The 25,629-nt window shown below is 57.7% G+C and overlaps 2 protein-coding genes across 3 annotated transcripts; one reads left to right on the forward strand and one right to left on the reverse strand.

The window, feature by feature from the left end:
* On the forward strand, positions 1-23,967 carry TADA2B (transcriptional adaptor 2B). 2 transcript variants are annotated; one of them, XM_067036731.1, is made up of 3 exons: positions 1-2,071; positions 3,586-3,772; positions 20,670-23,967. In XM_067036731.1, the coding sequence occupies exons 2-3, from the start codon at positions 3,719-3,721 to the stop codon at positions 21,660-21,662; spliced, it is 1,047 nt and encodes a 348-aa protein (XP_066892832.1). In that variant the 5' UTR covers positions 1-2,071; positions 3,586-3,718; the 3' UTR covers positions 21,663-23,967. The 2 variants fall into 2 exon arrangements, with proteins under 2 accessions (XP_066892832.1, XP_058922222.1); XM_059066239.2 differs by lacking the exons at positions 1-2,071; positions 3,586-3,772 and adding an exon at positions 9,155-9,439.
* Positions 6,004-8,616, reverse strand: CFAP184 (cilia and flagella associated protein 184). Its single transcript, XM_059066235.2, has one exon. It carries the CDS (start codon positions 8,546-8,548, stop codon positions 6,896-6,898), a length of 1,653 nt encoding a protein of 550 aa, XP_058922218.1. The 5' UTR covers positions 8,549-8,616; the 3' UTR covers positions 6,004-6,895.
* Positions 23,968-25,629: the final 1,662 nt, after the last annotated feature.

Consider the following 25,629-nt stretch of genomic DNA (forward strand, 5'->3'; position numbering starts at 1 on the left):
TCATATTTACATATTTTCGTCAGAAAGGGACTGCTGATTTAGTTACCCGAGATAATCTTTCCAGGGCCGCAGGTCATGTTTTTAAAGCCCAACTACCAAAGATAACATTACAGGAAAATGGGTTCTTTCTCAAAGGACAGCCGCTGACAAGTGCGCATGGGCTCCCCGGGACACGATCTGACCTTCAGGTTGACCTTCTACCACGTTGCCTTGACAAAACCCCAGCAGGAGGGCCGACAGCGCATGCGCTTAGGTTGCGGCAGGAGCCCTGCGGTCCCGGACGCTGCGCCCACGTTTGTCCAGCGGCGGCGAGGAGTCCAATCAGGAGGAGCTGCGCACAGAAACGCCGCGACAGTTGAGACGGGCTTCTCGCTGGTGGGAAACGGACGGCGGCGGCCTCTCTGAGCCAGAGGGGAGGCAAGAGGGTGTTCAGACCTGCCCCCTCGTGCATCCTCCTGGCTCCTGTGGAGGCCGGCGCAGCACGGCGGGGTCGGGGGCTGCTCCCTTGCCCTGCCAGCGCACTCCCCTTGTCCCCTAAACGGCAGGCGCGGTCCTGCGCGCTGATCCCGCCGCACGCGTTTGACTTACAGACGGACGGTCGTAAGGACGGGGGAGCTAACGGCACGCATCCAGCAGCCCGCACATCTTGGGTCAGGATTCTCAGTATCCGTGCCGTGCCGGCAGCCTTTCCCCCCGCATAGCTGGTTTCCCCCAAGTTCATGAGCAACTTCTTTGTTCTAGCTTTTCCTTGACTAATTTGGAGAACTTTGTATTGAGAACTTTGGTTATCCAAATTCAAAGACATGAACAGTTTTGGCACAGAAGAGTCCAAAGGACAGGCCAGTGTCCGTGGAAACCGGTTCCATGCTAACGCGTTGGCATGTTGGTCTCTGGCGCTCTCGGTAGGCCAGGTTCAAGGGCCCCTGCCGCCCTGCAGCCCTCCTCAGCCATCTGCCCCACCCCCAGCGAGTGCCCCCAGCTGACCCGGTTCCTGATGTCGCGAGCGCCCTCGGCTCTGAGAGCATAGCGTGCAGCAGGGAGACACGGGTTGGGGTAGAGCCTAACTACGGCATTATTTTTATAGGTTTTCTATATCTGCCATATCCGCCGATGACACTTCAGGTACAAAGCAAGGTGCCGAGCCAGTGGCCGTCATGCCCTCCGTCCCAGCTCCGTTCCGTGTGTCATTTTTTTCCCCCGTGTTCCTGGCTGAACTCTCCAGGGAGGTTGCAGAGCATCTTGTGTACACTGTCTGCCTCAGCCTTTAAATGCTGACTTGCCTGACCTCTTGGAGGAGGTGTTCTGTCTCCACCCAGCTCTCGGCAGCCTTCCAGACACAGCCGTTCCCCGACTTCCTGCGGCTGAGTATATAACCCAGGCTGAGCCCGGCCTGGGAAATGGGCCGCAAGCCCTGTCACGCCGTTCCTCACGGATGTACTTGGTTTTGTTCCATGACATGGGCTTTCTGTTCTTGAAAGATGTATATATTTTCTTACTGTACATAAAGATGTTCCTTAAGTGGTGACAGAAAGCGATGCAGCAAGGGGCGTGGGCAAGTTATTGAGAATGCGTTTGTGCAACTTCATGTGTAGTCAGACCCCAGCCCTCAACAATATTGTCAGTTTGACATAAATCTCTTTGGATAGCACCATATATGCAGTACATTTTTAAACAGGATTCCAGGCCAATCTGGAATACTTCCACATCTTTAGTTCAAAGGAGGTTTTCCCGACCCGTCCAGGGACCACACGAGCTCTTGCTGGTTTGATGTGTCCACTTCAGAGGCCGGGAAGTTCTAAGTCCCAGTCTAGGGTCACTTCGCCCCTTTCCGCAGAGGGCTGCCGGACGGCACAGGGCTGTGCTTCTCTGCTTGACATTCTCATTTAGGAAAACCGGAAGCAGAAGTTGAAGTGCAGCCCCTGGAAGCCTGGCCTCTCCACTTCCCGTGCTGTTGGTTTTCAGGATGTGAGACTTCAGGTTTGGGACCTCTGTGCAGCTGGCACTTCAGAGTCGGATGCCGTGTCCCCACCAGTCATTGAAATCCCATCTGGAAAAACGTTCACTTTAAAGGGTACTTTTTAACTGCTCAGTTTTTGACTATTTTAAATAGTTTGCTGATAGAAAACCCCTGATAACACTTGCTACATATCATGTTTTAACTGCTTGTACAGTTAACCTTTAATTTTATTTAGTAAAGTGTATCAAACTAGGACTTTTTCAATTGTAAATATGTGGTTTTATTAAATAAAAGTCATGTAACATTGTTACTTAACGTTGGCGGCAGTTTGGTTTGAAGTCGGAGCAGCGCTCTCCCCGAAGAACGGTAAAATTTGAGTATCATGCTGTTTGAGTATTTTAAAAGGTACTTACTAGTCTCAGTTAAATAAAGAAGATGGTACAGTTACGGTAATTTGGTCAAGGGTCGGAAAGTGAGCGCGGCACCCCTTCTAGGCGGAGGGGAGCCCCAGCCTTGCTGCTCCTTGAGCCTGAGCGCCCGTGGCTTTAGCCCCTCGTCCCCGCGTGTCCGCCGCACTCGCCTGCTCGCATCCCTGAGCCTGCCGCCCATGCGAGCAGGTCACCGGGCTTTCTGGGCCAGCCGCCGGGCTCGTGACCTACCTCGACCCTGCTCGGAGCCTCGTAACGTCGGCGGCGGCGGCGGCTCCTCCTTCCGGTGCACGGGGACGCGCGGCTCACCCTCTCTCCGCCCCGGGCCACTGCCCTGCGCTCTCCGTGCTCCGCAGGCCGAGGGGCTCGCTCACTGCTCCACCCACGCCGGGCTCCGGGCTGAGCGCTCCGGGGCTGACCTCGTTGCTGTCCACGGCTGCTCCGTCACTGCCCCATTTCTGAGGGGGGGCTCGGAGGTGATGTGCTTGGGCCCCTACAGCCAGTTGGTGGCAGAGCTGGGGTTCAGACTCTGGCCTTGTGGCTCCCCAGCCCTTGCTCAGAAACGCCCCTCCCCGGAGAACACGCTGCTCTGGGGCCTTCGGCAGCTTTCCTCTGGGACCTCTGACCTCAGCTCGGAGGAGGTAGAGCCATGCCCGACGGCCGGCCCCTGGGGAGGACCCCCTTGCAACGCGCGAGCCCTGGGTGGGGGCGGAAGTTGGGGACCGTTTTCCCGAGAGGAACTGGGGGGCTGACAGTTCAAACGCCCCCCCCCACCGACAGTGTGCAGCCTGCCGAGAAGGCAGGAACGAGGTGCTGCCAGTGGGGTGGGGAGGTGCCGGCCACCCAGTGGGGCCTTGGGGTGAGCTGTTGATCACCAGGTGGACCAGGGGAAGGGCGCGGCCAGCGGAGGGAACTTAGAGATGGGAAGCGGCGGAGGTACGCTCCTGGAAGCCTGTTCACTCATACCATTTGCTTGCTTCATCACTCTGACTTAAGACTTACCTGAAAGTTTCAAACATAAACAGTACCAGATTGGGGTGCATTAACTCTTTTTATAGACAGGCACCGCTGTTGAGTGTCAGAAATCTAAATTACGGCTGCAGATGAACATGTATTTCCACTTAGGTAGTAAAAAATTACCAGTGTGACGTCACCAGAAAATGATTTTCATTTACCAATAAAAACGTGTTTCTTTTTCAGATGCCTGGAGCTCTATCCAGATAGTGCCTGCTTCACCCCTGCCGACGGCTGCCAGAAACAAACAAAAAACCCTCTGTGCCAGTGGACACGTCCGACTCGGACCAATTTTTTGACAGAGGCTGGTTCGCCCCGAATGTTCCTCACCCAGCAGGCTGCCCCCTGGCACGCGCACGTCTACGGGTTGCGTGTAAGTCACTGATTCTTGTCCCAAAGTTTGATTTTGCCAAGGGTAGCAGTTACCGTATTTACACAATTTAATGTTAGGTGAGCCGCTGGTGCAAAGAGAAATTGTTGTTTCTAAGAACACTAAAAGCTTTGAAAAGGCTAATCTTTTTAAACTGCTGTTGAACTGGGTGCGGGTGAGACAACTGGAAAATAGTTAACATCTGTTGGGTGTTTACTCTGTGTCAGGCACCACGTTAAGCCTTTATATAAAGTATCTGTTTGACCCTCACAGTAACTGTGAAGTGGGTACTAAGAACACCAAAAGGCACAAAGGGGCTGAGCAACTGGCCTGATGTAGGAAGTGGTGTGGCCAGGATTTTGAAAGAAAATAATAATGGAGCCCGTGCTGAGATTATTTTACAAGAAATCTTAAGTTTCTGAAATCCATAGACAATTCAAAATGGGTGCAGTCATTCGAGAATCAAAGAATCTACCCTTAAGGGAAGGCCTTGGCTGTCTACCTGAAGATTAGAAGTGGTAGTGCGTTTGTATTTCAAAATTAGAATAAAGTGTTGAAAACCAAAAAAACCCAGAAGGCTAGTTTCCTGTAACACCTCATTCAAATTTTCTCGTGCCTGCGTTTTTCAGGCCCTGTACTTTTTGACAAGGAGATGAAAAAGAAATCTTTAGCCTTTTAGTGTTCATAAAAATGATCGTAGCTTTAGGGGTTTCTAGTCCAAACTCAGGCACTACTCTTTAACTTTCCCCTCATGCAAGGCGGGGTCTCTACTGGAATGGACAGCTCTGTGTATGTCCTTCTTCCGTGGCTGTAAGCCTGCCCCCCTGTCATTTTCTTCAGTGGCTCTGCTTCGTGAGAAATCCTCTTTTCTACCTGTAATTGTTTCTGAGTCTGACGTAGAACTTGGTGCCTGACATACACGAGGCATTCAAGTAAGCCTTATTTTCGGAAAATGAGGCTGACATTATGCATCAGTCCGGCAGGTTTATTCAGCATGGATTGTGTGCTTGGCCACTAAGGAGGGTGGTGAGCCAACAGTCCTTGTCCTCCGGGGCCTTGGTCTCGGGGGCGCAGAGGACGAAGCAGACAGTCACAAAGCGGGGGGTGGAGGCTGGCGTGGGGCTGCACGCAGGCTGCTGTGGGGTGCAGAGGGCTGTCAGCAAGGCCGGGGAGAGGATGCTTTAGGGTCCTGGCATTCTCCTCGGACAGCAGTCTATCTAAAAGTTTGTGAATGTGTTGCTCTTTCACGATCAAGCGTTCTCCTATAATCTAATTAGAAAGAACCTCGTTATGAAATTATCAACAGATTATTTAGCTTCTAGTCAACTGGAACATCTCCAGCACAGGTCATGTAATTTGAGAGACCGTCGGCAGCTTTGCTGCTTAAAGCAAGGCCAGCCTCCTCAGTCTATTTTGTATCTTTGTGCTCTCAGAGACCTGCTGGTCACTGGGTTGAAGGCTTATGAGGAAAGGTTTGGATCCACCTGGGTAACTGCCAGTGGTTCAGAGTCAGCTGAAAATACCTATTCTCTCTAGTGAACCAAGGGGCTGGACACCGATAATGAAAGCTGCTCGCTTGGTGAAGGCACCGAGCCTGTTGCCAGTTTGACTTTCAAGCCTCCTCAGCCGCAACAGAACCTAGTGCGCCGGTGTCGCTTTCAGTTTGAGGCACCGGGAGAACCAAGTTCTGTTTGTCAGCGGCTCACGACTTCACTTTGGTCTTGATGGACAGGGCGGAGAGATGACAGAAATTGTAGAGGATGAGAAGGGAAGCAGGAAGGCAAAGCTTTTTACTCCCCTCCTTGTTAACGTTTGTGTGCTCCGCTAAGTACAATGGCATAAAAAAGTGTATGTGCGCTGAAGAAAAGGAATTTTAATCAACGTTTATTGGCTTTAAAGGGAACACACTTTAGAAAACAAAATCATGTCATCCAAAGAGGAAAGTTACTGTGATTTTCTCACGACAAACTGAGTCATCTGCCCAGAGAAGAAGGGTTTCTAAAGGTGTTTAGCACCAAAAAAAGAGATCACCCTTCTTATGATCTTTCTTATTCTTAAGTTTAGGGATGGGAGGATACTGTTAACCCCAAATCTGCACATCTCAAAATTCAAGCTAAGATTAAGAAGAAGTAAAGCCAAGCCCCTAGCTCCCCAAAGCATCAAAGAAACCAGAAAATATTCATCACTGATTCCAGGTTAAGGAGATAGACCTATCAGGTGTTTCACACATGAACTCAAGGAATGAGAGACATTTTAATATTTGATACAGAGTAAAATCATGTGCACAGTGAGGGTCCAAGATCCGAAAATATCTCGCTGAAAACAGGCTTACGGACAGTCAGCAGTCACCAGTCCATATATTTTGCACCTGGCAAAATACACAATACAGTCACCATTCTGTCTTCACTGGAAAACAAAATTTCATTTCTTGGTACAGATCAATGCATTTCTTTCGTGGATCCAAGAAAGACGTTTCATTAGAACTGAAGACTCGTTGAGCCAGAAACAAACATCCACAGTTAAGCAGACAGACTGAGCCTCCTTTCATTGGAAAAGGAGAGATGAAGGAATGTCAGCTCCTCTCCCTGGTTCTCACTCCTCCTGTTCCTGGCTACTTTTTTATTACCCCAGAAGCTAGTGCTACTTACATGCGAAACAATTTTAGGCTAAGGGAATGGGTGAGGTCCGAACTGAGCGGGCGACTCGGGACCACACCGCTCGATGCATTCAAGGGGCGTTTCACGCTGAGCTTCATGCACAGGAACGCTGTTGGCCCCCTGCCAACTTGTCGAACCCTCTCACACATGGAGGAAGAACAGCTCTCCTCAGTGTCGGGACACTGAAATTATGGAATGGCTCAGATATAAAAGGGCTCTTGACAGCTTTTTATGAGGAGTAGGTCATCCCTGTTTGTTCCTCTGTACCTGTTTTACTTAACCCTGTATGAACTGAGTACTAACTCAGTTTTGTGTGCAGCACTAATTGGGAAGCTGAAAAATTAAGAATACAAAACACAATTCCATCCCAGACATCATAGGCCTTTTGAAGAATGGCAAGAAATGGAGAATAAGAGTTAATGAAGGATGAAGTTTGCTGAGATTGAAGACGCTCTGCTGACTCTTCCCGTCAAGAAGGCAGAAAGGCTTCGGCCTCCCTGATCTTCTGCTTCACGCCTCTGCAGGACAGAATAAGCCCAGCGTGATGGTGCTTCAGGGCTTCCAGGCGCTGGCTGAGCTCTTCAGTCCTGTCCGCCTTCTCTTCCATGTCCCGAAGGAGTGCTTCCTTGCCCAGAAGCCCGCACTTCTGATTCAGCTTGATGTTGTCAATCCGCAGGCTGTCTCGGGCTTGCTTAGTCTTGGTCAAGATGTCCCTCTTTAGGGCCACCTGAGCCTCAATCTCCATAAGCTCTGACTTTTTACACGCATTTTCTATGTCCACAAAGTGTAACTTTTCCTTCACATGGGTTATTACTTGCACGTTGTTGGTCACCTTGCTGCGCAGTTTCAAAAGCTCCTCATTTCGTTCCTCGACTTTCTCATTGAAGGTCTGGTTCTCAATCTTAAGCTGTTCAAAATCTATCAGGAGCAGGCCCTCTGTCAGGTCCTCCTGGGCCCTCATCCTGTTTTCAAAATGCACCAAACTCTGCTTCAGCTGCACGTTCTCTAGCCTCACAGCGCTTATCTCCTTCTCCTTCTTATTCTCCAATGCCTGGATCTGCTCCACCTCTCGCAGGGCAGCCTGGCGACCACCCCTCATCCGACAGCTGCCCATGGCCTGCATCACCACCTGCTTCTTGAGTGCCTGCAAGCGTCGCCATTCCTTCTCCACCCGGGAGAGCTTCTCTTTGCACTGCTGCTTCAGCTGGTCCAGCTCGCGGTGGTACCAGCGCAGGTCATCTGACTCCTGCTTCCTCAGATCCTCCAGCATGGCCAGATGGTGTAGGTATGCTTGCTCTTTGTCGGGGGCCTCGGCTGCATCCAGGCCCTTCTCGGGCGCCTCGGCTGCATCCAGGCCCTTCTTGCGCAGCGCCTCGAAGATCCTGTGCTGCAGGTCGATGCTGTAGCGCTGGTAGCGGTTCCGCTCCGCCGTCAGGGAGCGGAACTGTCCCAGGAGCTCGGCGCGCAGCTGCTGCTCCTGCGGCTTCTGCACCTCCTCAGTCCAGTCGTAACTCTCAAGCTCGAGTCCCTCGTCCAAATCCCCCAGCTCGTCCTCGGTTTTCGCCCGGCCTCCTTGCACAAGCTGCTTCTCGCTCTCCTCGCTCTCTCCTCCTTCCTCCGCCAGCTGTCCTTCGCGCTCAGCCTCTCCGTCTGGCGCAGCCTCTTCCTTGCCGGCCGTGGCCTGCTGCAGAGAGACCTGCGACGGGATTTTCTTCCTCCTCGGCTCTGGCGCCACCTCCGCCTCCTCCTCCTCCTTGTCCTCCCACTCCTCCTTCAACTCCCGCACCTCCTTCTCTGGTTCCTCGGGGCCGCCTTCGGGCTCCGGCTTGGCTGGCTCCTCAGGCCCGGCCTCCGCCAGGTCCCCTGGCTCGGCCTCGGCCGGCCACTCCGGCTCTCCGGGCCCCTTCTCGCCAGCAACCTCGGTGGCTGCCGGCCGTTCCTGGGACTCGGCCGGCTCGGCGCCTTCCTCTGAAGCCTCTACGGCCTCCGGCTCCGGCTCCGCAGGTTCGGCCGGGGACTGGGGGCCAGAGCTGGTTTTGGTTCCGGACAGCCGTGAAGCCAGGCTCTCCACAGCTCCATCTTCCTTCTCGGGGTCCCCAGGGTGGTCGGAGCGGTCGTCCATCTCCCTCCCGCGGGGCCGGCGCCGCGGACCCCGGCTGCAGGCTGTTAAGTTTCCAGGGGCAACCAGGGGCGCGCGCGGTGGGCCCGGCGATTGGCTGGACGTCCGCCAGACGCCCTGCCCCTTCCCCCCGCCTCCTGGCAAGAGCAGGCCAATGAGAGGTCGCGAGCGGACGACGGGTAGCGTTGATTGGGGGAGGGCGTAGGCTCGCTCCACGAGAGGCGTGGCGCGTCCGCCGCGCTTCCTTTCCGCCCTTTTCCCCGCGCCCGGCCTGGGGCGGGGCGTCGGGGAGACTCAGGGAGCGGCGGGCGGCCGGAGCTAGGGGCGCGCAGGCGCAGAGCGGCGGGCCAGGCCCCCGCGCGGTGGCGCGCGCGGGGCGCCTGCGCGGTGCAGCGGGGCGACGGCGGCGGCGGCGGCGGCGGCGGCCGGGCCGGCCCGAGGGCGCCTGCGTGTTGAGGCGGGACGCGGCCCGGCAGGCCGGCTCCGGCGGCGCCTGGGCGGGGCGGCGCGGTGGCGGCGGCCGCGGCGGCGGGCGACGGTTGCTGGAGCGCGGCGGCGGGCCCGGGCGGCGGCGCGCTGACGGCGGGCGCGGCGGCGGCGGGCGCGGGCGGCGGGCGGGGGAAGATGGCGGAGCTCGGTAAGAAGTACTGCGTGTACTGCCTGGCCGAGGTGAGCCCGCTGCGCTTCCGCTGCACCGAGTGCCAGGACATCGAGCTGTGTCCAGAGTGCTTCTCGGCCGGTGCCGAGATCGGCCACCACCGCCGCTACCACGGCTACCAGCTGGTGGACGGCGGGCGCTTCACGCTGTGGGGGCCCGAGGCCGAGGGCGGCTGGACCAGCCGCGAGGAGCAGCTTTTGCTGGATGCCATCGAGCAGTTCGGCTTCGGAAACTGGGTGAGCAGCGGGCCGGGAGGCCGGCGCACCTGCGGGTTCGGCGCGGCCGCGGAGGGACAGGGGGACAGGGCCAGTTCACGCCCCAGACCCGGTGCAGAGAGGTTAAGCCACCCGCCCAAGGTCACACAGCAGGAAGTAGCGGAGCGGGGGTTCGGACCGTGGCTGTATGACACCAGGGCCGTTTTCCCCGCCTTCGGGATTACTTCCGTAGGTGTCTGCCGAGTGCGCCCCTTGGGCGAGACACCGGACGGAGTGGGAGTCGGGGGACACAGGCAGGTCCGCAGACTTGACAGCAGTAGGCGCCCGAGGAGGGAGTTGGTTTTGCCTGGAGGACAGTGGTGGTGAAGGCCAGACGAGCTCCACACGGGCCCGCGGGCTCTCCCACCGCCTCGCAGGCGCTCACCTTGCCCTCATGGCCCCGCTCGCTTTGTGGCCTGTGTCCTCTGCCGGGCACTTGTTCATCCTGGCGTCCCTCCGACACCAGGACCTCGTGTGAGGAAGGCTCAGTGGCTTCCGCCACAGGAGCGTCCCGTCTTGGGTTTTGAGCTCTTCCTCTGGCAGGAGGTTTCTATGGGGACACTTATCTGAGAGGAAAAGGCGAGAGCTGTACTGGATTCGTTTACATCGGGCTCCTTGAGAGAAAGAGACGTGGCGGCGCTTCTCTCGGTGGTCCCCGAGGAGCGCTCCTTTCACTCTGCAAGAGGAAGCTCTCATCCCTATTAGAAGGGGAAAGCCTGGCTGTCCTGTGGGCCGCAACTGCCAAGGATGTGCGGCCACCCCCAGGCATTGTGAGAAGTAGGGAGGAGAGAGCTGACCCCAGCTCCCCATCTTTCCAGACCCTTCCACCTGATGGTCCCCCAGCTTCCCCGAACCAGTATTTCATCTTGCTGCCACTTCTCCAGCAGTACAGCCGGCCGTCAGTATCCATGGGGGATGCATTTAGAACCCTCCCAGGCCACCAAAGTCCTCCAGTACTCAGTCCCTTGTATAAAATGGCGAAGTGGGGTTGAACCCACAGATAACAAGAGCCGACCGTATGCCCCTCCTCCTGGGCTTACTGGAAGACTTTCCACACTTCTCCCCACGTTCCCAGACGCACCCTGCGTTTACTTATGTCTGCTTTTCTTTCTATAAAGTGAGCCAGTCTTAAGGGACCAGTACCCGTTCCACAGCCCTGGAATCTTTACTCTTCTCTCCAGCTCCTTAGAGACACTGCCGTACAAATTCTCACCTAGGCACCAGCATCGTGATTGCCACCCGCGAAAACCTTCCTTCTCACTTTGTCCTGAAATGCTGTTTATTGACATGTATTGAGCATCTGCTCTGTGCATGTTCCAGAGAGGCTTCACCCGGGTCTTAAGGCGCTTACAGTGTTGTGAGCATTTGGTCCTGAGCCTGGAGTTCTGCTGTGCGCTCCAGCCTTCGATCGCGAACCCACCCCTGACATCCTCGTGCGTATCTCCCGGACATCTCGACGTTCCTTGACCCAGATCTCACACCTCAAGCAGTGACTCGGGCTGCAAACGAAGAACCGCCCTCAGGGCCTTCTGGGCCCAGTTCAGTAGCAGCCCTGTCCTCAGAATATTTCCAGAATCTAACCGCGTGTCTCAGCCTCCGTCCCGGCTGCTGTTTGCCTCTCGCCCGACCACCTCGGGCGCCTCTTTCCTGGCCTCTGCTTCATGCCTGTGCCCTGCAGCCCGTTCCAGGCGACAGGCTCAGAGTGATCTTTGCGGACACGGCACGCCACATCAGCTTTCAGTGGCTTCCGCTTCTCTGGAGATGGAACTTGAGGGCCTGCAGGCCTTATAGCACCTGCCTGCCTCTGGGGCCCCAGCTGCTGCCCTCCTTGACCATGTTCTAGTTCTTCTGCTTAGAGAGTCCTTCCCCCAGATCATGGCCCGTGACTGGGCTTTCTTCTCGTATATCAGTGCCTGAGAGAGCCTTCCCTTCCCCACTTCATTCTTGCAGCTCTTATCTCTACAGTAGCAGCTCAAAATAACCAGCGTGGACCGAGAGCCTTGCTGGGTGCCAGGCACCGTGCTGAGCTCCCCTGCGTTTCTTGTGAGATCTTCCCAGCAGCCCAGTGCAGCAGGTTTTAAACTGAACAGTTTGACTTCAGAGTCTGTGCTCCTAGCTGCACTGTCTACACTGCCTGCCCTGCAGCACTGTAGAAAATACTCAAAAAACAAGCCGGGGACTAAAACATTTGTAGGGTATCGGAGGAAGCTGGGAGGGCGTTCTCGAAAGCAGTACTTTTCAAACTTTAACTTGCACGTGAACCACCTGGGGAGCTTGTTAACAATGCAGATTCAGCTCAGCTGAGAGACAAAGCCGGGTGCTTCTCCCTGCTGAACCGGTGGTGGGTTTCTGGGGGAGGCTAGCCAGGCCTGGAGGGACACAGGCCACGCCGAGGCGCTGGCTCTAGTGTCTGTAGCTGTGCTCTCTGGGGCTGCGTTACCCTGAGCCTCACTGTGCGTCATCAGAAGCTCCTCTGCTGCTCTGAGATGTGTGTCGTTTCTAGGTGTGCGCGCGTAAGCGGCGTGTCCCACGCCCGCCGTCGTTAGCAAGCGCCGGTTCTGGGTGACGCTCCTCCCAGCAGCGCTGTGGGGTGGCTCTTAGTTTACAGCTGAAGAACAGCGACTCTGACAACTTGAAGTGCTCGTGCAGGATGCCCCAGCCTTCCACGTGGTGCAGCCGGGGTTTAGACACAGGCCTGACCCCGGGGCCTGAGCGCAGCGAGGAGCCAGGTCTGGACCCGGCCCCGGGGGAGGTGAGTGGGTGGGACGGGGCGGGGCGACGGTGACCGGCGGGCGCAGGAACCGGCTTTCACGGGCTGAGCGTGGAGTGTAGAGAAAGGCAGTGGGGACGGTGGCGCGGAGGAGGGTGACACCCTTCATTCCGATTTCTCCTATGGTTCGTGTGAGCGGGGGGGTCGTGGGGACTTCGTGGGGACAGGCCGCCGTGAAGCCCGGGCCATCTGCTCGCGCCGTGTCCCGGGGCTGCGGGCGCGGCCGGGAGGGTTTGGGGCGAGGCCGGGGGTGGGGGACACACAGCTGTGACGGCGAGACCGGGGAAGGGCTGGCGGGTGGGCCCACAGGGTCTCATCACGGCGGGTATGGAGACCTCCTCCTCCCAGGGCAGCCGGTCACGTGGCGGACGCTGTGCAGATTCAGCATGAGACACGGATCCTGCAGGAACGCAGACACAGATGTAAACACAGGGGTGAAATAGTCTCCGTTTGTCGTTCGCTTGCTGGAGCATCGAACAGTTTGAGGGAGGCCTGGGCTCCTGTAGACGGTGTTGTCCTCAGGAGGACTCTAGGGGGAGGTGGGGCTCAAGCTGGCCTTGAAGCTGGATTTCCGATTGAAAAAGGGTGCCAAGTTGTCTGTGGACCCTGCGGGGGCTTGTGCACGTACATTCGGCCGGATTATCGGAGGCGGGCGGAGTGTCCTGAACGAGGAGTTTTACTCTTGTAGACGACGGGCACCCGGCAGCCTGGGTGATGCCGGATGTGAGCTGATCACTGCGCTGTGCAGTGGTTGGTTCATTTGTTCATCCGACACTTACCTGGGGCCCGTTTTATGTCAGCCCCCGTGTTAGGTGCGCAGAGTAGCCCCTGGGTGAGGTCTGGAAATAGGTGTTTCCAGACGTTCTCAGGGAGTCCTAACGGAGGGGGTCAGCAGAGCCTCGCTTGGGGACCATGAGAACCGTCACCTTCTCAACCAGGCGCAGGTCCCTTCTGCGTGTTGGTGGGAACGGGTAAGCCCATCCTGTGAGCCTCCGCACAGCGGGGTTCTCAATTGCCTTTACGGGTGGGGAGGAGGAGGAGGGAGGAGCCTGGACGGAGAAGCCAGCTGGAAAGCATACGGTTACGCAGAGCAGTGTGATTGAGAATCACCTGGTCGGCGTGGCCCCCGTCCCGCGCCGGGTTCTGAAGTCGGCAGGTCTGAGGCTTGGTGTGAGGATCTGCGTTTCTAACCACTTCATAGGTGAAGCTGCTGCTGGCCCAGGGACCCTACTTAAAAACCACTGATGTGGAGTAAGGCATGTGGCTTTTAAAACTTCTATTCTGTAAAAAAAAGTATATATTTTCATTGTGGTGAGACACACGTAACGTAAACCTTGCCATTTTAACCATGTGTAAGTGTCCAGTTGGGTGGCGTTAGTGCATTCACATTGGGCAGCCGTCACCACCATCGTCCCCAGAACGTCTGCACAGACAGAAACCGTCCCCCGTTTGCACCTGCCCCAGCCCCTCGTAGCTGCCGTTCTGCTGTGTGTCCCTGTATGGGTTTGCCTGTTCTGGGGACCGCACGTAGCTGGGTTCACGCCGTGCTTGTGCTTGTTTCACGCAGGATAATGTTCCCCAGGTCCGTCAGCGTTGGGGCAGGTGTCAGGACTCCCTTCCTCTTCAAGGCTGAACAATACCCCGTTGTGTGGATGGACCACCTTTTGTTTCTCCAGCCTTCCATCGATGGCACTTGTGCTGCTTCCACTTTAGGCTGTTGGCAATGATGCGGCAGTGAACATAGGTGTGCATATATCTGTTGGAGTCATTATTTGGCGTAAATACCAGGAGGTGGAATTGCTGGATCTGTGTAATTTTTTTGAGGACCTGCCATGCTGTTTTTTTGCAGTGGGGCACACAGCTTTTTCAAGCTCTTTCACAGGCGGCCTGATTTGACCTGAGAGGCTTTAGTCCCCTTGAGGGCCAGTCCCCTGTGTGAACTGGTGAATCCTGAGTGAGTTTAGGGAGGCAGACAGGGAACCTGGAACTGGGGGGAGGCTTATAGAACTTTCCAGCTAAAAAACCTAGCAGACAGGGTTGGTGGCCCAGGGAAACAGGGCCCCTGGAGTGGCTGATGACCTGGAAGCACAGACAAGAGACCCGTGTTAGTCACCGACCTCTGCGGTCGGAGGCGGCCCTGACCCGGACAGCAGCACATCCCGGAGGAGGGGTCGGGCTGGGAGGCAGGGGAAGGTCTGGGGCCTACGACGCGGGGTGGGCGGCCCAGGGCGGCCTCCCAGCCCCCAGAGGCGGGCGGGCTGTGCTCTTCACTGTGAAAGGGGACCGGCCGGGGCTGGAGGAGGCAATGGCCGCGTCCAGGGCCCCGTGTGAGCGCGCGGGGCTCCGGCGCAGGGGGCTGGCCCGGCCCGGGGAGAAGGGCGCACGCGCACGCGGGGGCGCGGAGGCCCGGGCTGGGCTGCAGGTCCGGGTCCGGGTCCGAAGCCCAGATTTGGTTCGCGGGGCAGGCGGACGAGTGTACGGAGTGACTGAGGGGGGCCGGGGCCCGGCTCCTGCTCGCGTCACTGTCGCAGGCTCCAGCCCTTTGTCCCCACGGCCTCTGGGCGCGAGGAGAGCCGTGGGGGGGGAGCCAGCCGCGGGGCGCCCTCCGGCTCTGAGTCCACCCTCCTGGGCCAGCGGCTCTGAGGCTCCCGCCTGGGCCCTGGGCCCCGCAGGCCACTCGCTCTCTGCTGCCCCGGGGCCCCTGCAGTGTCCTGGCTGCTCCCGGGGTCTCTGCCCCCGCCCCCGGGGCCCTTGAGGCTTCTTCCCTTAAAGAGAAAGGAAGCTGGAGACGCGCCTTTCTCGGGAGATACGCGCCCGCCCGCCCCAGGCCTGGCTCCTGAGCCTCCGGAGCGAAGCCAGCCTCCGGACCTCCGCCTTCCAGGCAGACGCTACCGCCGAGAAAGGATGTGCGCTCTTCAGGATGCTCTAGAGCAGAACCGCCAACCTGCACAGGAAGCATGATGCTCTGTGACGCTAAAGATAGTCGTTCTGTTAAAGGCACTGGTTTGTGCGCAAAGACTGGACTGACTTCTCTGCCCGGGAGGAAGTAGGTCGTGCAGTGCCCTCGCACATCCCGGAGGGTAGAGAGGGAGCCGTGGCCGCACTGCTGTGATGTGGTCCGTCTGGAAAGGAGAGCGGGAGCCCGGCGGCGGGGCCTTGCGCTGCCTTTTGAACGTCGCAGAAAGCAGTTGACTGCACGGCCTGCTCTTGGTGTGCCCTGCGCCACTGGGTGGGCGGGTGCTGGCTGGTGCCCTGGGGGGTAGCCTCACCTAGGGTTATTTTCCCAGTCTGTAAAACGTGGGGAGTAAAAGTCATGGTACCTCGTGGGAACTGCTAGGAGGATGAAATGAGGTGACAGATATACAGGCTCATACACGTTAACTGTTACTATTCATGATGATTTTTGTTTTATCCCACCCAAACCCTTTAAGAGGAGGCATTACAGATCAAGAAGCAGAAGCTGAGAGGATAAGGATCCCATGCTAGTAAGTAATTGAGCCAGAATCCGAACCTAGTTCTGGGGCTCATCGAAGCCTCCCTGGAGGAGGTGATCTGGGTCTTGAGAATAAACACAGGTTGTGGAAGTGACGCTGACAGCTTCGTAGTAGTAACAATTGCCAGCATCCATGGGGGCAAACTGTGCCCAGCACTGGGTAAGCACTGTGCACGTGTCACCTCATCAACTCCCGCTTCTGTCCCGCGAAGGAGGTGGTAGCGTTACCTCCGTAAGTCAGACACGGAGACCGAGGCGCAGAGAAGTGATTCGTCCGAGTTACTGAGCAGTGAAGGGCTGGGGCCAGGAGTGGGTCGCAAAGCCCGGCCCCAGCCTGTGCACGTGGAGAATAGTTGGCATTTGTCTGGCGGATGTTGGCACAGCAGCCTGGCGAGCAGACCTTCAGGTCAGGAGGCGCAGAGGCCGCCTCAGGCGAGAGCGGCCAGTACGGAGGGGAGAGACCCCGAGGCAGCCCCGCTGGCGGGAGCGGGCCGGCCCGCAGTGCTGACGGCTCTCTGGGCTGTTCTGTCCTCCTTTCCCTGCTCAGGTGCCGGAGGCTGGCACAAGTGCGCCTGCAAAGGCCCGAGGGCGTGCAGAGCAGCCAGAGAGCCCGGTGGGGCTGTTGCCCACTGGGGCCTCCTTCCTCTCCTGGAGAGGCTGCATCCTGGCCTGGATCTAGTGACCTTGGCAAGTAGACCTCACGGGCCCAGTTCAGTGTCTGAGAGACACGTTTTCCTTTATTTTTCGGAGGACTTAAGGAAGCAGCATACCTAACTCTCCTTACCTTTTTGCAAAGATGGGAGTCTTTTTTTCTAAGCATTTATTTAGCATTAGACTTCGGGCTACTTACCGGTGTGTTACTGCGTGCTGTGGTGCGCGAGGACCCAACCGCAGGATACAGTTGTGTTCCTTGTTTAGTTCTCGTTGTACTTGAAGTGAACTTTCTCTTCAGATCTCTTTCCCCCAAACTCAATTTTGCTGCTTCTGCCTGCCCAGCCATCTGTCTGGCCATCTGTCCTTCTGTCCATCTGTCCCTCCATCCATCCTCTGTCCATCTACGTATCCATCTGTCTGTCCATCCATCCTGATTAAGCAACAGCTTTGACCTTGAACATGTGAGGGAAAGACCTTCCCTCCCATTCACTCTCCTGCTGTCACATGGGACGCCGTAACTTGGCGATGGGACACTGCTGTCACTTGTGTGGGCTGGTCGTGTGTGACCACTGACACGATTGAAGGGTGTGACGAGCAGGGAGCCGGGCCTGGGGTAGGAGTGCTGTTGCTGTTTAACCATCGTCTTTTAAAATAGGTTCGTTTCCCTGAACCCGTCTGCCTTCTGTGGACTCCCGTTAGGATCAGAGCCGGGTCACCGCTGTCATTTAGACTATTCCATCATGACCCTCACCGTGTGAGGGTCCTTGGAGACTAGGATCTTGCGTGCTTTCCTGGGCCTGTCTCACTGCTCATTAAGCTAATGTGGTGGCCCCTGGCGGGCGATTCCCTCAGCAGTAGCTGGTGGCCAGTGTCCCTCCTAGCGGTGGCCTGCCTTAGGCAGTGGCTGATGTGACTGCTGATGGGGGTTCCTGGGCTCCTGGTGACAGGGCCAGGGCGCTAGCCCCACTGATCTGTGGCTTCATAAATACCCATCGCCCGGGTCCCTCTGGAGCCAGAGACCCCCTTTGTTACCTGAAGAGGAGCTGGATAACTGAGGTGTCTGCGCAGGGCCCACAGCTGTGTGGCCTGCTTGCCCAGCGGGGCTGGGAACCCGGCCGCCCGCCTGGCCTCCACGCGGCCGCGGGAGTGTGGGTATTGGCGGAGCGAGGCGTGGAGCCACGGAAGCGTTGGCGTGTCGCCCCCCGGAACCCAAGAGCCGTGTCTTTTAAGGGTGCTGTATGTTTTTTCTTTAAACGTTTTGGATGAAAATCTCAGACCTGTGTAAACAGAGAACTGAGGCAGAATTTAACTTTACTTAAAAAATACTTGTAGTCTTACTCAGAAGTGAAAAACCAGCACACACAACCCCTCGCGAAACGTGAGCGTCTTGCATCCGCTTAGTGCAGGGAGCCAGCATTGGCCCGGAGCCATTAGCTCTCGCACAGACAGGCCCGGGGTCCCACCAGCACCCCCGATGAGGCAGCTGCCACGTCTCGTCTGCTCTGGGTCTGCACACTTCCTTCCGTGGCTCTGGGCCAGGGACACCTGTGGGGAGTGCTGGCCCGGTGATCGTGGGGCGGCTGTAATTTGGGGTTGGCTGCCGGGCCCTGGCCTCACAGTGGGGAACAGAGCTGGCCGGGGTCCCCTCTCCTGATGCTTCCCTCTGCTCGGGACTTCTCCGTAGTTTTAAAAATGGGCAGTACGTTCATAACGTTGAAAACGCTAAGTCATAAGAAGGTGTGCAGCGAAGTGGCCCCCTGCCAACCGCACCCGATGCCCTGGGGGGCGGGGCTGGAGTCGTGTGTCCTTAGAAGGTTTCTGGTGCACCACAGGCGGAGAGCTTCCCGTCTCCCAGCCGTGAGGGCACGAGGGCACGAGGGCAGCAGCGTGAACACACCCTTGTGCTGCGTGCGTTTTCAGCCGCCCCGCGCGGCAGCGAACGCGGGTGCTGCATCCCCGGCCCGCGGCCCCCGGGCTTCCTCGCTGCCCCCACAGCCTCTGCTCTCTGTTCCCAGAGTGTCGGGACTGATGGAGAGAACCTCAGGTCAGTAAAAACACCTTGGTTTGCTCAGATGCAACGTTACTGCTGAGAATCCTCGTGTTCCTTCAGGGCTTACAGTTTACCCTCAGTGTGGTGCGCTGAGCGTCTGATGATTTCTGGGAGGCAGGTCGCCGGGGTTCAGGGTGGACAGCCGGCTTGCTGCAGGGCAGAGCTCTCACAGCAGGTCTGCACCGGCCCGGGGACGGGGCCCCGACCTGGGCCCAAGTTCCTAGCCGCGCAGCCCGGGTGGAAGCTGCGGTGAGGGGGAGGGGCTGCGGGGCGCGGCTCCCGGAGCTGGCGGCTCAGCGCAGGCGCAGGCGGGCAGGCCGCTCCCCAGACACGCTCACCAGGGCGACGTGCTCCCGAAAGGGCGTGGGTCAGGGACAGTGTCTTCCCAGTGTGTCACAGGCGCTCCTGGGCCCCAACGTGGGGTGGGGGGAAGACCGTTACCGTCCACGAGAGCCTCACCGGCGCTGAGGGGGGCCTCCTGCTCCTTTACTGTGGGCCTCAAGGCTCCGAGGAGGGCGTGGCCAGCCTGGGTCAGGGACGGTAGCTTTTGGGAATGGTTGTGACTTGCTTTTGTTTTGTTGTTTTTTGGTTGAAATGCTTCCTGGGGAAGGGTAATGACAGAGTTGATGCTAAGAGTGAGTGATTTTTTTTTTGAGTGTTTTTTTCTTTTTTATATAAATTTATTTATTTTTGGTTGCGTTGGGTGTTCGTTGCTGCGCGCGGTCTTTCAGTGGTTGTGGCGAGCGGGGGCTACACTTCTTTGCAGTGCGTGGGCTTCTCATTGCGGTGGCTTGTCTTTCTTGTGGAGCTCGGGCTCTAGGCGCGCGGGCTTCAGTAGTTGTGGCGTGCAGGCTCAGACGTTGCAGCTCGCGGGCTCTAGAGCGCAGGCTCAGCAGCCGTGGCTCACGGGCCCAGCCGCTGCGCGGCATGTGGGATCTTCCCAGACCGGGGCACGAACCCGTGTCCCCTGCATTGGCAGGCTGGATTCTCAACCACTGCGCCACCAGGGAAGCCTACTAAGAGTGATTTTTAAAGAAGAAACCATGTCGTTTCTCCATGAGACAGAGTCTAGCATTGGCTCTGGGCCTCCCTTTTCCCTGCATGGTGCTCAGGAAGAGGCCTTGCAATGCAGTCAGGTCCTGGCCCTGCCTTCTTTGTTCTGGTGCCTTTCAGCCCCGCCCTCTGTGCGGCACCTCCGGGAGGGACGCCGGGTCTGGTCACTGTGCCACGGATCCTTCCTAATCGCTTCCCTCCCCTCCCCTCCCCTCCCCTCCGTGCCCAGCTTGTCAGCAGCGTCAGCCCGAGCAGACCGGCTGTTTTCCTGGGTTCCAGTTTGGCCTTTGGGGGTGCAGGGACCGTCCCGGTCTCGCGGGGGCTGAAGGCAGCCTGTGCGGCGCCCCGGCGGCTGCCAGAGCCGGGAGGGCAGAGCGCGGGGTGAGCGAGGCCGGCGGGGTGCCGAGTGGCTGCCGGCGGATCCGGGCAGTTACTTTCTGAAGTGGCTTTAGCGGTTGACTTTGAGGAAGAGGCCTCTTGGCAGGAGGAAAAGATTGAGGGAGTTGTACGATTTCCTCCCATTAATAACCCTGTGTTCGCGGGCAGTTACCTTCTGTGGGAATGAACGCCTGCCTGCAGCCGGGCGTTTCCAGCCGCCAGGCCACGGGCGCTGTCGCAAGTGCCGCCCGCCTTCCCCTCTGAAAGGCTCTTCCCCGCTCAGCCCGGCCGCCCCCTAGGAAAGGGACAGCGGACGCCGGGCCTCGGCCCTCTCTGCCGGGGGGGCGGGCAGCGCGCTGGAACCCCGGGCGCGTCTGCTGTCTGGTCTGGGAGTGGAGAGGTGGGCTGGCACGAGGCGGCCGCCCGCGCGCTGTGAGCCCCTCAGCCAGACCGCCGCCCGGCCCGTGCCAGGGGCCTCTGCTCGCCCGCTTAGGGGGCCCGGAGGAGAGTCGGGGTCTCGGACGTGGGTGCCAGGCCCGCCCTGCCGCCAGCTCGCGCCGTGACCCCGCGCGCGTTGGCGCCGCTCTGGGTCCTCACTTTCTCGCGGGCGGAATCCTCGAAGGTTCCCTCTAGCGCTGACTTCCACGTGATCCGCGCAGCCCAGCCCAAGAGAGCGTCTCTGGGGAGGGGGCTGTAACGGTGCCATAGGAAGTAGTTCAGGTGAACCTCCGTGAAAGCGTTAAGGGCATCGCGCGAGCCCTCCTGAGACTGAGGCTCTGACTTTGGAAATGACCTCTGACCTTTGCCGTTGTAGGAGGATATGGCTGCTCACGTCGGCGCTTCCCGGACTCCCCAGGAAGTGATGGAGCATTATGTAAGCATGTACATCCACGGAAACCTGGGGAAAGCCTGCATCCCCGACACCATCCCCAATCGGGTGACAGACCACACCTGCCCCAGTGGAGGCCCCCTGTCTCCCAGCCTCACCACCCCCTTGCCTCCCCTAGACATCTCGGTGGCCGAGCAGCAGCAGCTGGGCTACATGCCGCTGCGGGACGACTACGAGATCGAGTACGACCAGGACGCCGAGACGCTCATCAGCGGGCTCTCGGTCAACTACGACGACGACGACGTGGAGATCGAGCTGAAGCGCGCGCACGTGGACATGTACGTACGGAAGCTCAAGGAGCGGCAGCGGCGCAAGAACATCGCGCGCGACTACAACCTGGTACCCGCCTTCCTGGGCAAGGACAGGAAGGAGAAGGAGAAGACGGCCAAGCGCAAGGTCACCAAGGAGGAGAGGGAGCTGCGGCTGAAGCTGCGGCCGCTCTACCAGTTCATGTCCTGCAGGGAGTTCGACGACCTGTTTGAAAACATGCACAAGGAGAAGATGCTGCGCGCCAAGATCCGCGAGCTGCAGCGGTACCGGCGCAACGGCATCACCAAGATGGAGGAGTCGGCCGAGTACGAGGCGGCCCGGCACAAGCGGGAGAAGCGCAAGGAGAACAAGAACACGGCCGGCTCCAAGCGGGGGAAGGAGGACGGCAAGGACGGCGAGTTCGCCGCCATCGAGAACCTGCCCGGCTTCGAGCTGCTGTCGGACCGCGAGAAGGTGCTCTGCAGCTCCGTGAACCTGAGCCCCGCTCGCTACGTGACCGTGAAGACCATCATCATCAAGGACCACCTCCAGAAGCGGCAGGGCATCCCCTCCAAAAGCCGCCTGCCCAGCTACCTGGACAAGGTCCTGAAGAAAAGGATTTTAAACTTCCTCACGGAGAGTGGCTGGATTTCCAGGGATGCTTCCTGAAGGCGAGTCGCCGGGAGACCTGGGATGATGCTAAAAAGCTTGTGAGCCAAAATGACCGGGGCGGGCGGTGGGGGTGGGGGGGGCCGGGGGGGAGGGGAGGGGCGAGGACACGCTTTTTTCCCCCGTTCCTCCTTTTTAAACAAATTGAGTTCTTTTTATGGTCCTCTTTAGAAGCAATAGTAACACTCAAATCAGGTCGCGGGGGAGACAAGTATCTATTTTAACTTAGTCCTGAAAGTAATACTTTAAGATGACGACTTGCCCTTAAGCGTTCCGTTTGGAGAATGTTAGGAGGTTGGGCGATTTCCCTTTATTTGTGAGTTTCTTCCCTTCGGCGCGTGACTGTCGTGCTGTGGGCAGAGCCGGGCTGCCAGCTTCGCCCTGTGACCTGCCACCCCGGCGCAGCCCGGCACGGGGCACTTGAGGTGGGGGCCGCGCAGGGCAGGTGGCAGAGAGGCCGGGGAAAGACGGGGCAGGGCGTCCGCAGGGCCCGCAGAGGAGGGATCGGGTGCGGAACAGGTTGGCCAAATGGAGCGTCCGGAGCTCCCGAGTCCGACCGCCCCGGCTTGTTCCCGGGGGGCTCACGGCGGGAGGGACAGCGGCCCCTGGCAGGCTCCCTAGGGTCTCGGGGGCCCCGGGGCCCCGCACGGAGCGCCAGAGCTGGGGCTGCTTTCTGCCGCGCTGCTCTGGGAGCTTGCGTGCGCCAAGAACTCGCTTGAGAAGGCACGCGGCTGGGGCTCTCTGGGCTCTGGCGCCAGCTCCCCCCACGGCTTTCACCCCGGTCGCAGGCACCTCTTTCGCTGCGACTCTGGCCCTGCACCTTACTCGGGCTGGCGTGAGGCGCTCAGCTGGGCGGGGGCGAGGCCCGGGCACCGCTTCTCTGGGTCACCGCCTCGAACCACGCTCAGAGGTGGCTTCTGCCCGGCCCTGTTCAGAGACGCTCGCAGGGGCGCTCCTTCGTGGACCCGGACGGCCCTCCCTTCCGGAGCCTGAGGGGCCCCTCGGCTTCCCGCCGCTCGGGGCTCCTGTGCCCAAGGCCCTGCTTCGGAGTCGGTGGAGCGGCCGGCTCCTCCCGGGGCACGTCCTGCCTGCCTCTCTCTCCTCCCTCACGGCCAGCAAGACTGTTCACCTCCCAGAGTGTTTGGGCTTGAAGTTACATTAAAGTGAAGTTATTTGAAAGAAAAAGGAAGAAAACCTCATCATTAACAAGAACGACTTAATTACGGTGCCTTTCCTTTCTTTTTACGTTCTTCTGTCCTCTAGGGGTAAACGTTTCAGCATTAAATAAGCCCTTCAGACACACTGTACATGGCTTTAGTTGTAAACCGCACGGCACGCGGGCAGAGAAGCGCTCCCCGCGACCTCACGAGGAGCCCAGGACGTCTCTGTGAGCGCGCGGTGGCGGGCAGCGCGGTCGCTCCCGGGCGCCCCGCAGGATAGCGACGGCGGGCGGAGCGCGGTCCTGTCTGCCGCCGAGCGGAGATGGAGGCCGAGCTACGTTCCCGCCGGTGTTCCAGCCAGTGGCTCTCACCTGGGGCTCCCGGGCTGGCAGCAGCAGCATCCCCTGGGAACCTGCTAGAAATTCGGGTACTCGGGCCCCGCCCCAGTCCTCAGAAACTCCAGGGTGGGGCCCGCAGAGCTGTTTTTACTGGTGACCCGGATGCAGGCGGAAGTTTGAGAACCACTGGCTTTAGCTACTCTGATGTCACTGATTTTCTACATCAGATTCCTAGTTTGATGAGGTTTTAACTTTAGTCTTATTTTTTATATAAAATGACTGCCAGACTTTCATGAAGCTTGAGAAGCAAAAGCTCCCTGTAAATGTGCGTGGCCCTGGCTGAGAGCTGTCAAATGAGAAACTTCTGTGTTTAAGCAGGTTTTCAGTATGTGTATCTTTTTGATGGTATGAAGAATTTATTTAGGCTTGACTGTTTTTAAACAAACACCATAATGAATGTATAATTTATGTTAAAAGTATTAAAAACGCTTCGTTACAAGGGAAATGTAGTTTTACGATTGGTTGCCTCTTACCCCATCAACTCCAGCTATTACTGTCACATCAGTCCTTGCCCTGCTGTTAGCTCGGAGCCTTTAAATTTCTGTATTTAATTCTCATGATAAATTAGTCACCATACTCCCATGGAATTAATGAGGTCTTTCCAGAATTTAAACTCTCTGAGTCACGAAAGATAATCAGCTATTCAGAATAAGGGTCTGGGTGGCCAACATTCCGAGAATGTATTAAGACCGACACTCTGCCTACTGTTCCTACTTCCCTTTTACATATTAAACAGGTTGAGAACCACACAGTGTCACTGCTTGCTTTCTAACCGCCTGCCCCTGGAGCCTTAGCTTTTCAGCCTCACAGATGGTATGAGCCAGCCTTCAAAATCAGGACGGGGGACAGCGCGTGACGTCTCAGTGTGGCACTTCCGTGTCACACCAGGTTTTCCTCCAAAGCATGAGGAGTTAAAATAGACTTCAGTGAAGCAGAAACCCTTCACGCCACTCTCCTTCCCTGAAAGAAGCGGGACACCCAGAGCTCTCGTGGAGCCAGGCCGGGAGAGCCTATGGTGAGGAGACAGCGCTGCCTCTGTCACCTACACGTGCTACGGATCCAGGCCGCGATTACGCAAAACCCAGGGACTCAACGAGTGCGGTGCACGGGTCTTTAACTGCCACTGTCAGTGTGTACAAAATTACGTTTTCCTGTTAGCAGTGACCGTGGATGAGTGAACAGTAAACAGCTGATCACCTTTAAGTGAGACCACGTCCAGGTTTAGCACCTTTTTGCAGGCGCAGCTCTAGGTGAAAAGGGATGGGAGGGGACTGCACACGTTTCAAGAAATTAGTTTGAAAATTACTTTTCTCATTCACCCTCATTTTACAGATGAGTCCAGCGAGGCGAAAGGCTGTGCTCACAGCCACAGTGTAAAGAGCAGGCGTAACTTTCGGCCGTTTCTCAATACACTGTACTGCTGCCTTTAGTTCTGGGCTATGCTCTTGACCAAGTTATTTAAAGCAGCTTAAAAGAAAAGGAGGACAGGCTTCCCTGGTGGCGCAGTGGTTAAGAATCCGCCTGCCAATGCAGGGGACTGGGAAGATCCCACGTGTTGTGTACCAACTAAACCCGTGCACCACAACTACCGAGCCTGCGCTCTAGAGCCCATGAGCCACAACTACTGAAGTCCGCGTGCCTACAGCCAGTGCTCCGCAACAGGAGAAGCCACCACAATGAGAAGCCCGCGCACCGCAACAAAGAACAGCCCCCCGCACGCAGCAACGAAGACCCAACGCAGCCAAAAATAAATTTATAAAAAGGAAAGGGGGGGGGGGCTTCCCTGGTGGCGCAGTGGTTGAGAATCCGCCTGCCGATGCAGGGGATACGGGTTCGTGCCCCGGTCCGGGAAGATCCCACGTGCCGCGGAGCGGCTGGGCCCGTGAGCCGTGGCCGCTGAGCCTGAGCTCCGCAACGGGAGAGGCCACAACAGTGAGAGGCCCGCGTACCGCAAAAAAAAAAAAAAGGAAAGGGGGGGAAATTTCTTGAAATGGTATAAATTGGAATTTAATTATGGGAGTATTACCTACACCTTTCAAATCGACTTCCCACCTTTTTTATGCAGTAAATCGAAGTAACGGTACTGACCTTTAGTCCTAGAAGCACCTCTTAGAAGCAAAGCTAGTGGAAGGTTATCTTCCCCTCGTTTATGAGAGTACCTCAATCATTCAACCTTCCCCTAATGTGAGGAACGGAGGGTCCTACGGCGGCAGGTCACAGGGTCAGCGCTCGCCGGTCGTGTGTCCTTGCTGCTGCTGAGTATCCACGGTCCCCTTCCGGGACAGAAGCCGGCACGTCTGCGTGTGTCAGGCACACAGCTGCAGGATTTGAGCAAAGACCCGGAGAGCTAAGCCACACTTCTCTGCTTAGGAAGGATCTCCTCCACCAAAGCACACAGCTCGCAGAACG

Source organism: Kogia breviceps, chromosome 6, assembly GCF_026419965.1.
Source record: "Kogia breviceps isolate mKogBre1 chromosome 6, mKogBre1 haplotype 1, whole genome shotgun sequence".
Lineage (NCBI taxonomy): Eukaryota > Metazoa > Chordata > Mammalia > Artiodactyla > Physeteridae > Kogia > Kogia breviceps.